The sequence below is a fragment of the Callospermophilus lateralis genome (assembly GCF_048772815.1).
Source record: "Callospermophilus lateralis isolate mCalLat2 chromosome 11 unlocalized genomic scaffold, mCalLat2.hap1 SUPER_11_unloc_1, whole genome shotgun sequence".
Taxonomy (NCBI): Eukaryota; Metazoa; Chordata; class Mammalia; order Rodentia; family Sciuridae; genus Callospermophilus; species Callospermophilus lateralis.
The window spans coordinates 2,695,495-2,711,952 of record NW_027510153.1 but is presented as its reverse complement, the minus strand read 5'-3'; the positions used below and the strand labels follow the sequence as shown (position 1 = coordinate 2,711,952).

General features: G+C 38.9%; 1 protein-coding gene across 1 annotated transcript; it reads left to right on the top strand.

Annotated features, from left to right (window-relative positions):
- The first annotated feature begins 408 nt into the window (after positions 1–408).
- On the top strand, positions 409–13,068 carry LOC143385956 (toll-like receptor 4). The gene is made up of 3 exons (XM_076841380.2): positions 409–709; positions 5,411–5,577; positions 8,926–13,068. The coding sequence occupies exons 1-3, from the start codon at positions 617–619 to the stop codon at positions 11,186–11,188; spliced, it is 2,523 nt and encodes an 840-aa protein (XP_076697495.1). The 5' UTR covers positions 409–616; the 3' UTR covers positions 11,189–13,068.
- Positions 13,069–16,458: the final 3,390 nt, after the last annotated feature.

The window sequence follows — 16,458 nt, the reverse complement described above, 5'->3', positions numbered from 1 at the left end:
AACTTTCATCAATATGAGCATTTGTTATTATTATTAAGCAACAGTACCAGTGGTGTCTTTTAAGGAAGAGGAGATCACAGACGTACCTGCTGATGTCTTGATCTTGGCTTTTTAGCCTCCAGAAGTATAAGAAAATTAATTTCTGTAGTTCAACCGACTTAACTACGTGGTAGATTGCTAGTATGAGCAGGAAGTTTCCACGACTAAAACAAAACTGGAAAACCCCTGCAATACTAGGTAGTTATGCCAAGTATTTGAACAATGTCTGTTTATTTTCCTAAGTTCACCAAGTCTGGAGGTCAGATGACTTTCTGGGATAAGAGCCAGCTTCCTCTTGCTGTTCCTGTAGCCTCAGGTCTGCAAGGCTTCTTCATTTGCTTCTAACTTCCCTTCCTTGGGGCAGGGGAGCTAAGTACTAGGAAAAACTGAAGCCCAGAATGCTAAGGTTGCCACTCTCACTTCCTCTCACCCCTTACCGCTTTAAACACAGCAGTAGCCTCGGGGCACCGACCAGGAAGAGAAGACGCCAGTGCCACGGAGACTCTGCCCTGTGTGTCCTGCAGTGATAGCTCATCATGTTTTCACAGGGCCACTGCTGGTCTCAGAAAATGCCAGGATGATACCTCCCTGGAGCCTGGCTGGGACTCTGATCCCAGGCATGGCCTTTCTCTCCTGCCTGAGACCCGAGAGCTGGGAGCCCTGCGTGGAGGTACGTGGTTGGGGTCAGCTCATCTTCTGGTATCTTTCCTTTGCTACTAAAAACTGGTTTCCTGCCTGGAACGTCCTGCTGTGTGTTCTGGTTGGTTTATTTAGCAAAACACTGTTAAATTAACTAAAGACTTGAAAAGCTACAGGGACCAAGTGACTCCTGGTTAGCAGGGCACGAACAGGCTACCAATGGTGTCTTGTCCCATTTAGGACTTTTGAGTACTATAGGAACTTTAGGTTAGTAAGACTGCCTGAAACTCAACGTTTTGTGACCTCCTGGCTGTGTGACCTTGAAGAAGTTACTAAACTCTCTTGAGACTCAACTTGTAGTAATACTTCATTAAGAGTTTGGGGGCTGATTTGGTCTCCTGCCTTTCTGCTGCTGGTTTGCACACTCAGCTTCAAGCAGTTGTTCTGTCCTTTTCAATCTCAGGAGGAAAGTGTTTTTGTTTGTGTTTTTTTTTTCTTTTCTTCTTAAGAGAAAGAATTCTTTTAAGTGGGTTTCAGATTTTTGCATACAGTTCATTCCAGAGAATGGAAAAAATGAAAGAGAGTGTGTGTGAGGGTGGGGAGGCATATGAAGAAATAAAGAGAGAAAAAGAGGGAATGATGTAATCTGTCAGCTATTGCAATGATTTCTTTCTTCATGAAATCCCTACCAATTGGTGAGTAATCTCTATTTATCCCCCTTTTCCCCCTGTAAGAACTACATTGAGGATTTAGAAGCTCTCAGCTAAACTGAAAACCAAGAGAATGATTTAGGGTGAGGCTGGGTCAGAAGAGGAGCAGTGTATCCAGGTGGAGCCCTAAGTTTGAGAAAGTGGGAAAAGTGGTTTACTTTAATATGCAACAAAGACTAACTTGCTATCTCATGTCCTCCCTTGTCTCAATTTCCTGCCCACTGTTCACCCAGTATGGTCCTCTGGTGTACCTCCTGATGTTAGGTTAATGAGGATGGAGCCTACAATTAGGGTCCCCCTGGGATAAAAGCCCAACCACCCTATGTACCATATTCTGGCAGCCCCTAAAGCCTGACTCTCCCTTCTCATGTCCCAGTGAAAACTTAATGCCAGTCCTCCTCTCCCTTGGCCTCTACTCTTGGGTGGTGAATAGTCTCCTGATTTCTTATGCTCCTTTCTTTCATCCATTCTGCACACTTTTGTTTGTGGTTTATTATTACTGTTGTTCTGGAGGATTGGATATGACAAATTACTCTCCTCAAAACTCTTCAATAACAATCCATTGCTATTAGGGCAGTTTCTTACCTCCAAACCTTTGTATTCTTTTGTCTCCTGGAATCATTTTCCCTGAGATCCGTGCTGTCCAATGGCAAAATCATGCAAGTCATATATGGGTTTTAAAATTTTCTAGAAGCCAATGAAAAAAGCAAAAAAAAAAAATAGTAAATTTCAGTTTGATGATATTTTAATTTAACCTAACATATTCAAAATATCTCTTCAAAATGTACCATAGACTTAACTATTAAAAGACTATCTTACATTCCTTCTTTAGTACAATAACTTTGAAATTTAATACACATCTCACATTTACCACACATTGCAATTTATACTGTCCACATTTCCCATTCCCCAGGGCTGCCATATTGGAACTGTATCTCTGTCACTTCTTGATTCATTAATTCATTCAGGCTTCAGCTTAAGTACTTCCTCCTCAGCATGATCTTTCCTGATGGCCCCATGGAGATGTCCACATTTCCTCTTTGTCTTTACTCCATTTTACACTGCCCTATTTTTCTTTTTCTAGAGCGCATCAGTATATATTTTCTGTTAATTTGCTCTTTGTCTTTCTCTTTGGAATGGAATTGGTTAGAAGGTAGAATCACTACTGATTTTATTTATTTATTTTATTTACTGCCAGTGCCTAGCACACAGTAGCTCCTCAGTTTATATGTGTTAAACTGTTGAAAGAATTGCTACAGAACAAAGTTTCAAGTCCTCCTGATCCAGCCATGGCTTCTTTATGGTCTAGGCCTCACCATGCCTGCCCCTTGTCAGCTAATCTCCACCCTTCCTTGCTCAACCTGTTCTGTCCTTATGAAATGTCCTTCTTGTCCTTTCACATATCCAAACCTTCCTAATTTTTCAAGATCCATTCTAGAAAGACTTCTCTGGGTCCAGAATTGATCTCACTTTCTCTGAACCAGAGCACATATTTCAGAGCCTTTTTCATGGCTCTGGAAACAGTGTTAATTTTACTCCTTTCTCAACAGTTCCTCTACACTGTGAGTTCATTAAAGTCTAGAACTATGCCATGTTTGTCTCTGCATTGCCCGCAGTTCTCAGCAGAAAATGCCTGTCCTTTGGTTGTTAAGCCAACCTTCATTCAATATTTTCCATATTCTTTTTCAACAAATCCGTATGGAGCTTCAATCATTTGCCAGACGCCATTCTGAGATCTGGAGACCAAGGAGCAAGCAAAACCATCAAAGCTTACAGTCTAGCACAGAAAATGAACAACATTTAGTGAACAGTTGCACAGGAAAGATGATATTCACTGATGTTGCAAACTGGAAGCAAAATAAAAAAGGGTGAGGGGAGAATTCCTAGCCTAGTCCTCTGGTAGAGGGTATCTTCAAGGCTCTTGTGCTGGGTAAAATTTAGGCAGACATATGAAAAAGTGTTCATCATCATTAGAGAAATGCAAATCAAAACTAGACTAAGATTTCATCTTACTCCAGTCAGAATGGCAATCATTAAGGATACAGGAAACTGTAGATATGGGCAAGGATATGGTAAAAAAAAGGTCCAGTCATACATTGCTGGTGTGACTGCAAATTGGTACAACCACTATGGAAAGCAGTGTGGAGAGTCCTCAGACAACTCGGATTGGAACCACCATTTGATCCAGCTATCCCATTCCTCAGTTTATACCTAAAAAAACTTAAAATCAGCATCGTACAGTGATGCAGCCACATCAATGTTTATAGCAGCTCAATTAACAATATCTAAACTCTGGATACAAACTAGGTGTCCTTTAATAGATGAATGGATAAAGAAAATGTGAGATATATATATATATATATATATATATATATATATATATATATATATATATATATATATATTTTTTTTTAACCAATGAAATATTACTCAGCTTTAAAGAAGAACAAAATTATGGCATTTGCCGGTAAATGCAAGGAGTTACAGAATATTATGCTAATAAAACAAGCCAATCACAAAAAAACAAAGGCTAAATGTTTTCTCTAATTTGCAGATGCTAATTCACAATCAGGGGTCACACTAGAGAAGAACAGAGTTACCTTAGATTAGGTACAGGAAAATGAAGGGAGGGGAGGGAAGAGGATGTGGGGATAGGAATGATAATAGAATGAAACAGACATTTTTACTTTATATATATATGTGACTGCATGACCAATATGACTCTATAAATATACACTCAGAAAAATGAGAAATTATATTCAAATATATATACATATGTGTATATGTATACATATATATATATCAAAGTGCATAAAAAATTTAAGCAGACATGAATGAAGTGAGGCTCTGCTTGTATAAATTCTGTCACTGTACACACATCATTTCATCTGTTTCAATTTCTGTTTTTTTCATCTTTAAAAGTTTGCTTAGATGATCGAGTTCAAGTATATAACATATAAGGAGAATGGTGACTTACAGTAAAGGAATAATGATAACTAATAATAATTAATGCTAATGTTTATTGATCAATTACATTGTAGTAGGCTTTTAGAAAAGCTCTCTAAATACTTTATCTTATTTAATCCTTTGAACAGATTCTACTGGTTTTAAAAACAGAACACCAGAGCTGGCTGGCTTAAGCAGAGAATTTTGCTGGAGAAAATCAGAGAATTCTGAAATTAGATGGGTGGTTAGAGAATAAGACTTACAAGAATGTGGAAAAGTAGAATAGAAACCAGCTCAAGAATCAAAATTGGAAAAAGCACCTGACCTTATTTAATAGACTCATCCCCCCCCCTCATTTCTGCATCATTTTGCTAACTATCAAAGAACCAACGGAGAGAATACCATTGTCAAAAACCTGGTGATAGAGGACCTCTGCACATCTTTTTTTTTGTGGTACAGGGGATTAAACTCACTGAACCACATTATCAGCCCTATTTTGCATTTTATTTAGAGACAGGGTCTCACTGAATTGCTTAGTGCCTGGCTTTTGCTGAGGTTGGCTTTGAACTTGGATCCTCCTGCCTCAGCTTCCTGAGCCACTGGGATTATAGGCATGCACTATCAAGCCTGGCTTCATCTAGACATCTTGATTGGCAGTATCCTTACAGCTGTACACAATGGAGGTCATAGTTAGAATGATACAAGGTATTTTAATACCTGAATTTTAAATATGATAAGTGAGATCTACCATTTTTTTAAAAAACCTCACCTCAAATCACATGGTAGAGTGGTATGAAACCTAGAGCTTTTGGACCTCAGAGCCCTTGTCCACTGATTACACTGCTTCTCACTTAAAGCTGTCACTGTTGAAAAAGAGGCTAGAACACTGAGTACATAGGAGGAACTCTTCATGACCTAGAGGAAGACATAAGTATGAAACGAGTGGATAAATGAATGAGTGTGAGTGAATGAATGGATAGATGAATAGAAGAAATCTGTCTGAATCTTCTGCTTGTAGGATAGGGCAGTTTGGAGTGCATTTAGTAAGACACTGCATCTAATGTGTGATCTTGCAGGTGGAGCCTAATGTTACGTACCAATGCATGGAGCTGAATCTCTCCAAAATCCCCAACAGCATCCCTTCCTCAGTCAAGAATCTGGACCTGAGTTTCAACCCCTTGAAGAGCATAGAAAGTCACAGCTTCTCCAGTTTCCCAGAACTGGAGGTGCTGGATTTATCCAGGTAATGAATAAGATATTCCATACTGTTGAAGTTGAGGTGATCACTTCAGTCTTGAAACAGGAAGCCTGGTTGGTGAAGTCTTGCCTTTACTCACTTATTCATTCTTTCAACAGGTGTTTCACTGTGGAAGCTTGGACAAGCCACCTCCATTTTTCAGGTCTCTGTTTCCTCATCTGTGAAATGGGCACTTTTATGAAACCATTTTTCCACCTTGTTGTTGTTTTATATATTCTTTTAAGATATACACAGGGGAGTAGAGTGTATTTTGACACATTATACATACATGGAGTATAACTCATTCTAATTATGATCCTATTCTTGCATGATGTGGAGTTTCACTGGTCATGTATTTATATATGAATGTAGGAGAAGGACAGTTAGTTCTACCTTCATATTTTTTTTTCTAAGTCAGGAGAGAAAATAACTCAAACTCTTTCATCGGCACTTTTATTTTGACCTACCCTCCTATGTCCTACCTCCTGCTAAGAAACAACTGTTGGTCAATATATAACATACAGCCCATTAGTAAATAGAGCACATCCCTCTTAAAAGAACGAATCTGTTGATGTTCTAGTCAAGTTGCTGAGTGTTTAATAGACATTGAATAAATTCTAATTCTGACTCTTTTTGATTTTGAAACTGAGATAAGGATAATGAACTATGACAACAGGTAATAAATTAAATGCAAATATGGGTAGCAAATGGAGTTGCTCAGAACAGGGGCTTCTCTGTGGTGGGCAGTCAAGAGACATTTTATGAACCGAATGGGATTCAGATAATTTCAGAGATATTGAAAGTAGGGTGCAGGGTGGGGGATTAGCAAGAAACAAGTAACTCAGGAGAAAGATGTGAAGGACAAACAAAAACATTTTCTGTAGATGGAGAAATGGTGACCAAGATTTCCTTCTCTGAAGCACAAAAGTATACCATTTTGGGGGGAAAAGTGAAGTTGTTATTCTTTTTTTTTTTTATACCAGGTAATTGGTTTTTGGAAGCGTTCTCATCATCAGGGAACTCATTCACAATTTGAAATTGATAAAGTACTATATTCTCTATGATCTGTATAAAAACAAAAATTTTATGTTTAAATTATTATCTAAGTTCCTGAGAAAGACTGAGGTCATGAAATGAGAAATCCCCTTCCAGGAAGATACTTCCATAGAAAAGAGAGAAACTTGTTGTGGTTTTATCCTCTCACTTAGGCATTGGGAGAGCCAGACAGAGGAGGAATGGAGTATTTTAAAGACAGTGGCATAGAGAGTAGAGCCCTCATGGGTGTAGGAAGACCTGGGTCATGTCCTCCTCCACATATACAACCATGTGACCTGAGGCATGTCACTTCATCATTCTGACTTTCAGCTTTCATGTTCATTAAATGGAAATGCTGAAGCTTACCCTTCAGGGCTACCTGTAGTAATGAGGATCAGCATGCTGTTTTAAAGCCTTATAGTGTATTTTTAAAGTATAAGATATCATCATCACATCATCTCATTAGATACTACCTTTTGGTTTTCCAAATGAGAATTTTGTTTGGAAGTAGACCTACCAAGCTCCTCCTTTTTTTGAAAACAAGAAGTAGTTTTTCATCAAAAAATGTCCCATGTGATTCATCTTTGATCCAACACACACCCAAGGAACTTTCCTCAGAAGACTTAGACATGTGCTTAGAAAGGGGCCAGCTTCCTCTCTGGTCAGTCTTTTGGAAATTCTGAATGGACAGAAGGACAGACAATAGAAAACAGGTGTCATTGCTTGTTTATACAATGCTTACATCTAGTAAATCAAATTATCTTCTAACAAAATATACATGTATTTCCTTCTTTTATAGATGAGGGAACTGAGGTTTGAAGGGTTTATGTGACTTACTTGCATTCACATGGCTTGTTTCAACATAACAGAAATTCAGGTTCACATCACTTCCATCCAAGTGTTCTTTCCCTCTAAACATTACCTGTGCAAAGCAGTTAGCCATGTGGAGTGAGATAGGGACCTTTCACTCTTGCCTGATATATACATCACCATATACATAAGACTATGAATCACGAAATCATACAACTGCAAGAAGAAACATGGGAAATAATCAAGTTTAGATGCCTCAATTAGAAGTGCGATTAGTTCTCAAGCTCCTGCAGTCAAGGAGGGCGACAGGGGCACCAAAATTCCACTGTCTTGACTTCTCTTCCTGGTTCTTTTGACCACTCTCTATGCATTTACCAGTAAATAACAAAAGTTGGGACTAAAATGTTTTTATGACTTACGAACCACCTGAGGGCATAGGGCAGGTGGGGACACTGTAAATGTAACTCAGGAGAGGACTTGCCTATTAGCTGTGACTGGCAGACACCTACATGGCTATCAGGGGTGGCTCACATGCTTTCTGGTTTGGGGCTGCACGGAAGCTCTGGCTCTGGGATATCTGGATGAAGATTCTAGGTAGCATGGCTTCCATCTCTTTCAGGATGAAATTCAAAATGTTTTACCTGACTCATAAGCTCCTGCCTTATCTGGAAACCCCCCTTTCTTCACAACTCCATTTTACCTTACCTTCTCTGCATTGCAGCTACAGACTATTTTTCATAGACCTTCTATGTATCAAATCTTGGGATTTTTGAATCTGCTGTGCACATCACCATATTTTTTCCTATTAACTCTTATTTAGCAGTCAAATTTCAGTTTACATATTCTTAGAAGAGCCTGCTTTGATTCCTCTAGTCTAGGTCAGTTCCTTGATGTGGGTTCTCCTTTCCTTCCACAAAACCACCCCAAACTCCTGTTATTAATATTCACCTGGGATGATGGAAACTTTCAAATATCTTGCTGTCATATGCGCAGAACTTTTCATAAACATTAAAGATACCATGACACTTGGGTGTGATTATTTATAATTTTGAAATTGACATTCACCGTTCATTTATCATGACTAACAACTAAAAACTACTCCTATCCTCTCTACCAATCAAATGTATAATTACAATCATGTGCAGCAAGAAATGGCCAAACCTGATCTAAGGTGATTATGACATACTCTATCAAGTGCACCATCTTCATGTGCCTCAATTATTGATCTTTCATTGATTTTCTTCTGAAGGATTTGCTGTCTCTTCTCAGCATGTGTGCTTAGAGTAATAATAAGGGCTCACAATTGTAGTCAATGTGAAAATACTGAATCTGTGGACCTTCTTGGGTGCTTGTACCATCGTGATGGGCCCTGCTTCGTGCCTGTGCCTCTGCCAAATCATACGATGTCCATCACATCTGGAGGAAGCACTGGGTGACTGAGATTGTTATTCTATTTTTAATTTGAATTCAGCAGAAATATTACATAAACTGTCTCTTTTCCCTGTGTAGGTGTGAAATTCAGACTATTGAAGATGATGCATCTGAGGGCTTATACAACCTTTCTACCTTGATATTGACAGGAAATCCTATCCAGAGTTTAGGTGCAGGAGCCTTTCATGGACTATCAAGTTTAAGGACACTGGTGGCTGTGGAGACAAAATTGGCCTCTCTAGGAAATTTCCCTATTGAATATCTCACAAACTTGGAGAAGCTTAATGTGGCTCACAATCTTATTCATTCCTTCAAGTTACCTGAATATTTTTCTAACCTGCCAAACCTGAAGCACTTGGACCTCTCCAGTAACAAGATTCAAAATATTTTCAATATGGACTTGGAGGCTCTACACAAAATGCCCTTACTCAATCTCTCTTTAGACCTGTCTCTGAACCCAATAGATTTCATCCAACCCGGTGCCTTTAAAAAAATTAGGCTCCATGAACTGATTTTGAGAAGCAATTTTCATAGTAAAAATGTAATGAAAACATGTATTCAAGGTCTGGCTGGTTTAGAAGTTCATCGCTTGGTTCTGGGAGAATTTAAAAATGAAAGAAATGTGGAAATGGTTGATAAATCTGTCCTGGAAGAACTATGCAATTTGACCATTGAGGAATTCTGGTTAGCATATATAGATAATTTGGCAAGAGATGTTACTGACTTACTGAGTTGTTTGGCAAATGTTTCTGCAATGTCTCTGGTAAGCCTGATTTTGAATAGGGTAGAAGAAATTTCTATAGGCTTCAACTGGCAATCTTTAGAACTGGTAAAGTGTCAATTTAAACAATTTCCTAAGATAGTGCTCCCATCTCTCAAAAGATTTACTTGCATTGCCAACAAAGATTTAGACAATTTTGGAGAACTTGAAGCGCCAAGACTTGAGCATCTAGATCTCAGTAGAAACAACATGAGCTTTAAGAGTTGCTGTTCTCATTATCACTTTGGAACAACCAGTCTGAAGTACTTAGATCTGAGCTTCAATGGGGTTATTACAATGACTGTAAACTTCATGGGTTTAGAACAACTAGAATATCTGCATTTTCAGTATTCCACTTTGAAAAAGATCAACGAGTTTTCGGTATTCTTGTCGCTCAGCAAACTCCACTACCTTGATATTTCTTACACTAAAATCCAGGTGGCCTTCCATGGCATCTTCAATGGCTTGGTCAGTCTCCAGATCTTAAAAATGGCCGGCAATTCTTTTGAGGACAACCTCCTTCCAGATATCTTCACAATCATGAGAAACTTGACTTATCTGGATCTTTCCAAATGTCAACTGGAACGGGTGTCTGAGAAAGCCTTTGACACTCTCCCTGAACTTAAGTTCCTAAATATGAGTCACAACAACCTGTTTTTGTTGGATGAACTTGCTTATAAACCTCTCTACTCCCTCGAGGTTCTGGACTGCAGTTTTAATAGCATAAAATCTTCCAGAGGGCAAGAACTACAGCATTTTCCAAGTAATCTAACCATAAATCTTACTCAGAACGTACTTGCTTGTACTTGTGAACACCAGCATTTCCTGCAGTGGATAAAGGACCAGAGGAGATCCTTGGTGGAGGTTGAAAAACTGGTGTGTGCAACTCCTTCAGATCTACAGGGCATGCCTGCGCTGAGTTTTAAGAATGACACCTGTCAAATAAAGAAGGCCATTATCAGCGTGTCTGTATTGAGTGTGCTGGTGGTATCTGTGATAGTGTTTCTGGTCTACAAGTTCTATTTTCACTTGATGCTTTTTGCTGGTTGCAAAAAGTATGGCAGAGGCGAAAGCACCTATGATGCTTTTGTGATCTACTCAAGCCAGGATGAGGATTGGGTGAGGAATGAATTGGTAAAGAATTTAGAAGAAGGGGTACCCCCCTTTCAGCTCTGCCTCCACTACAGAGACTTTATTCCTGGTGTGGCTATTGCAGCCAACATCATCCAGGAAGGTTTCCATAAAAGCCGGAAGGTCATAGTGGTGGTCTCTCAGCACTTCATCCAGAGCCGCTGGTGTATCTTTGAATATGAGATTGCTCAGACCTGGCAGTTCCTGAGCAGCCATGCTGGCATCATTTTCATCGTCCTGCAGAAGGTGGAGAAGTCCCTGCTCCGGCAGCAGGTGGAGTTGTACCGCCTACTCAGCAGGAACACTTACCTGGAATGGGAGGACAGCGTCCTGGGGTGCCACATCTTCTGGAGAAGACTCAGAAAAGCCCTGATGGATGGAAAGCTATGGAGTCCAGAAGCAACAGCAGAGGCAGGAAACAACCAGCAGGAAGCCACAACATGTATATGAGTAGGAAAAACAAAACAAAACCCTGAAGCATGACTTGCCTAGTGGGATCAAACCCTTGTGAACGGACACACATTAAATGTTACAGCCTGTCAGTCATTTGTCTATGGGCAAGTGAATCGGTGGTGCATGAGATACATAGGACTGCTAATTGCATGGAGCTCACAGTGCAGAGGAAATCAATACTGTGCTAAAATTCAGAAATTCCAGGTGTGTATTTCAACCAATTCAACCGGAGTCATGTCTGGGAAAGTTGATTCAACTACTTCCCCATCAAAATTAAATAACAACTGAAAGACTGGATCCCAGTGGGAACAGATAGGAATGATGTTCTTCTCCTGCTCCTTTTGAGTGGAAGCCAATTCATACATGATGCTTAACTATCTTGAAAGAGTTTTGGTAGTTTCAAGGGAAATGGATATTTGCTTACTTTTCCCTTTTTTTTGGTACCAGGGGTTGAACTCAGGGGATCTTGGCCACTGAACCATATCCCCAGCCCTATTTTGTATTTTATTTAGAGACAGGGTCTCACTGAGTCACTTAGAGCCTCACTTTTGCTGAGGCTGGCTTTGAACTTGGGATCCTCCCACCTCAGCTTCTCAAGCTGCTGGGATTACATGTGTGCGCCATGGTGTTTGGCTTCCCTTTTCTTTTGAACATAACTTACACTCTACTTGATGACTCAGATTGATCCTGATTCAGGATTCCCCTTCCATTTTATGTCACTTTCCTTAGTCTTGCAACTAATTCCTAAGGAAGGCTGATTAATATACACTCATCAACATCCTGGTCATTCCTTAGCATGCACTATTTATTAAGTTAGAATTCCTGATATATTTTTATTTTTTTAAAAAATCCAGTCCTCATTTTTCATGTCTTGTCTATAAACCTACACCATAAATAAGAATGTTAGAGACGTGCTGGAATTATCCATATTTAACCACTATTTTTAGAGCAAGTATGTAAAATACACTCTGTCACTTTGGCACTGAATGTCATTCTTAAGTTATTACCACTAAGTTATGGCTGTCATAGAGGCAGCATTGAAATAATTTGACCAAAAGGGATATTTTGTTAATAGGGGGAGAAAAGTCCGACTTGTTTGACTCACAAAGAGCAATTAGAGTTAGATGTCGAAAGAAGTGGGATGACCTCAGTAGGTCACCTGTTCTTGGTGATTCTAAAAGCATGTCCAATACAACTGGAGTGACTCAATGAAATGGGTTGCAGCCCAAGTTTCTTCTTTGGATGAATGTAGCTTGATAGAATGTAACATACCATCAGGGAGAAGGAGGCTGGAATTCTCTCCCCTGCACTATCCCCTGGCCAGAACTGCTTGTGAAATGATTCAAGGTAGGGACTGCACATTGTTGCTTCCTGTGGAGTGTCACTTCCTGACTACATTTAGCAAAGTGTAGATGTTATCATTTAGAAAACAATGTGCCTACCATTAATAGGGCTCATAGTAAGGGGACTTCCCTGAAAAGCACATTAACCCCACTTCCTTAGAAATGATACATTCAAAGAAAGAGAAATGGGGACAGCATTAGGGAAAAACAAATCAAGCCACGAGAACATACCACTTTAAACCTATTAGAATGGCCATTCCACATGTGATATATAATGGCTACTATATGTAAAAGATATATATGTAAAATATAAGTGTTGTCAAGGACAAGGAGAAGTTGGAGACCTTCTATACAGTAGGAATATAAGTGATGCAGACATTATGTAAAACTGCATGGAGCTTCCTCCAAATAATAATAACAACAACAACAATAAAATTATGATATGATCCAGCAATCCAACTTCTGGTTGTATATCCAAATGAATGGAAACAAGTATCACAAAACATGATTCTTCCCATATTTATTGTAGCCATATTCACAATAGCCAACTTATGGAACATCCCAAATGTCCATTGCTAGATAAATGGACAAAGGTGCTATATACATGCAATGGAGTATTTCTCAGCCTTAAAAAGAAGGGAATCCTGCCATGTGTGACAACATGGATAAAACTGGAGGCCTTTATGCTGAGTGAAACCAGCCAGTCTCAGAAGGGACGGGACTTCTGGAAATTGTTCATGATATGAATAAGGAGGAAAAGAATTGATATGGAAAAACAGAAAGTAAAGAAATCAGAAAGTCAGGCCCAGGAGAGACTCTTTGCAGTCATTTAACTCCTGTGCATAAAATAGAAATAGGATAGAGAGAAATTAATATTAATTAGAATGTCTTAAATTTGTGTAATGCTCTACAACTTGGAACATATTCACATGATTATGATCTCCTATTAGCCAGTTGAGATAGCAGATCAAGAATGAATCTCTTCACTTAATTGATATGAAGCCTGTATTTCAGTGAAATAAATACATTGTCAGTAGATCACAGAGTGAGCAGGGTCAAGGTCTACACCTGGGCCTTCTGCCCACTGGGAAGCTCTTTCCACTACACCCCATTGCTTCATGCCTAAAGCTGGCAAAACTAGAAGTGAAACCTTGCACTTCCCTTTGTGGTTGACACTTGTCAAGGGGCTCTCAACCAAAACCATGAATCATTAAACAAATACATATGCATGTTTATACAATAAACCAAGTGATTCTGTAACACATTTGCTTTCATAAAGGACTTGCATCAACTTCAAAGTATACATGAACAATCCAGCTACTCAATTAAAAGTAGAGATTCTTAAAAAAGAACAAAATGAGAAAGGAAAGACACAAAATGAATTTTAGCTAGTATTTTCTAACTCCAGAGAGAGCCTTTGGCATTTTGGATAGTGTGGCTTTTGGAGAAAGCCAAAACTCACTTTTCTCTACTTAGTAGCTTTATGTCTTGGGCTTCACTTCTTTGAGAATTTATTTATTATTTATTTAATAAATTTAATTTAAATTAATTTAATAAATAATTTATTTATTTATTATCCGGGGCTGAACCAATGGTGCTTAACTACTGAACAATATTTCCAGCCTGTTTTAAATTTTTTTTTATTTTAAGTTTTGAGACAGGGTCTTCTCAAGTTGCTTAGGGCATTGGTAATTTACTGAGGCTATTTTTGAACTTGTGATCCTCCTATCTCAGCCTTCCAAGCTGCTGGGATTACAGGTGTGCACCACAGGGTCTGCAAGAATCTAGTTGATTTAAATGTAAAATAAGGATAAGAATGCTACTTTAAAAGACTATTACAAAAATTTAAAATAATATATGTTCAACACAATATCCTTCTGAGTAAATATTCTTCTGGTGTTTTAGAAAGAGGAGACAGGGAGAAGCACTGAGTGGTTTTTCTCTCTAGTAGCAGCCTGTGGGAACACAGGAATTACTGTAACTATAATTAGGCAGTTTCTTTCTGAATTTCTTCCACTCTTAGGTTGGCAGAATCCAGCTTCCTCTGGACTCCATACCCTTTCTAGAAATCACCAGCAGGTTCCTAGGGAGTCACATGTGAACTCATAAGAGTCCCTATAAAACTCCCTGGGAGCCCTGAGAGCAGGTCTACTTAGCCTGGCTTCCCCACCATTGATAACCATGCCTGAAACACTGTAGACAGGCGACACCTGTTCATTCCAAGCATAGATGTGTGAAGGCGCTATTCCAAAATCTCAAATAAAAGCCTGGGTCTTTTTGAAGCAAAGACCTTTGTTTTTTATTTGTTTATTCTGGCCTTTGCCAAAGGACAGAAAGTAGACAGTTCTGCAGCCCAAGACACTGAATGCAGGTGGGGGGCACTTAAAAATGGAAAAACCACAAAAGAGGAGGGAGGGAGAGGCAAGTACAATCCTAACACATTTCTCAGAAATTTTCACCTTTTGTGCATACTCAGGAAGTAAGCTAGCATTTGCTCCATAATTTAAATATATTGTGTACAGGATACAAGTAGGTGAAGGTGGAAATGTCATCTGTATGTTGAGTGGGCTCATGTAGAAAGGGAGGGCAGTTTTGCACAGGGTGAGATGTCAGAGCAGAATGGGATCAACCCAACTTAACGTTCAAATCAGCCCATAACAAATGAATAAGCAAAGCCCCATTGTCTTCTGTACCCACCAGTTAAGTCTCCCAGTTCCCAGGCCACAGTTTTCTATTGCCCATGCAGCTTCTAAACCTCTAAATATCCTGTTCCTTGGTCCTGTTATCTGCATGGCTGTTCTCAATCATGGTCTCCACTTGGGTCCTTGACTCCAGGTATTTTAAAGTTAACTTTGTAGCAAGATGGGGAGGACTTCTCTTACAATAGTTATCCTTAATATCTATTTTCATATCCCATTCTACTTTTTTATGAATGACATCTGATATCATCATTCACATACCATATTGATGGATATTGGTGATGCCAGCATTGTCACATATTTGGAAACCAAATTTCTAAGATTTTCAGTAATATATCCACAGTCACACAAGTATTAAATGACAGAGTTTGGATTTAAATCAAGTGTCTCTGATATCAAAATGTGGTGTATATATACACAATGGAGCTCTACTCAGTCACAAAGAATGAAATCATGGCATTTGAAATCAGGTAGGTATGAAGGTTGAATCACGGAAAAGGGAAAGAAATAGAGAACATCATGCTAAGTGAAATGAGCCCGACTCCGAAAGTCAAGGGTCAAATGTTTTCTCTTATGTGTGGAAGCTAGAAAGAAAAAGGAATAATAAAAGAGGGTTTCTATGAAAATAAAAGGGAGAACAATAAAGTGGAAACAGGGAACAAGGATGGGTGAGGAGGGGAGGCATCGAGGAAGAAGTGAGCAAAAAAGTTGACCAAATTATGCCATGTGCATGCGCCACAGGTATTCCAAATTTGCATATAATTATAATGCTCTAATTGAAAGTAAATAAATAAATAGAAGGAAGACCAATAGAGTAGAAGATGTGGATCAGAGAGAGAAAGGACAGGGGAGAAGGGGATCAAAATGAAAAAAAACAGTTATATGTTTTATGAATATATGAAAATAAATTTCACTATTACATATAACTACAATGCATTAAAAATAAAAAGGCATATAATGCCATGATATTTACCCCAACCCATATACTTTCATGGGTGTTCATGAAATCGTACAGGTCCATATATGCATTTATATATAAGCTTTTAAAAAAAGGCAGCTATGCCTGATGGTTTTGCTAATGCCTTCTTCCTATTTTGTATAGTGATTTGAGTGTTCTAGCTCTTTATTTTTATTTTCTCTTTGCCATGGCCAGGGCTTCAAACTAGAATACAGATATGAAGGTGGAACAAAGAGATGGGTGTTAAGCTGAAGCTGAGCTGTGTAA

What these genes read in the sequence shown, in the direction of transcription:
- LOC143385956 (XM_076841380.2), top strand. Translation starts at nt 617, where the DNA reads ATGATACCTCCCTGGAGCCTGGCTGGGACTCTGATCCCAGGCATGGCC. An exon ending in GCTGGGAGCCCTGCGTGGAG is followed by an intron (nt 710 to 5,410) that starts GTACGTGGTTGG and finishes GTGATCTTGCAG; the next exon opens with GTGGAGCCTAATGTTACGTA. An exon ending in GAGGTGCTGGATTTATCCAG is followed by an intron (nt 5,578 to 8,925) that starts GTAATGAATAAG and finishes TTCCCTGTGTAG; the next exon opens with GTGTGAAATTCAGACTATTG.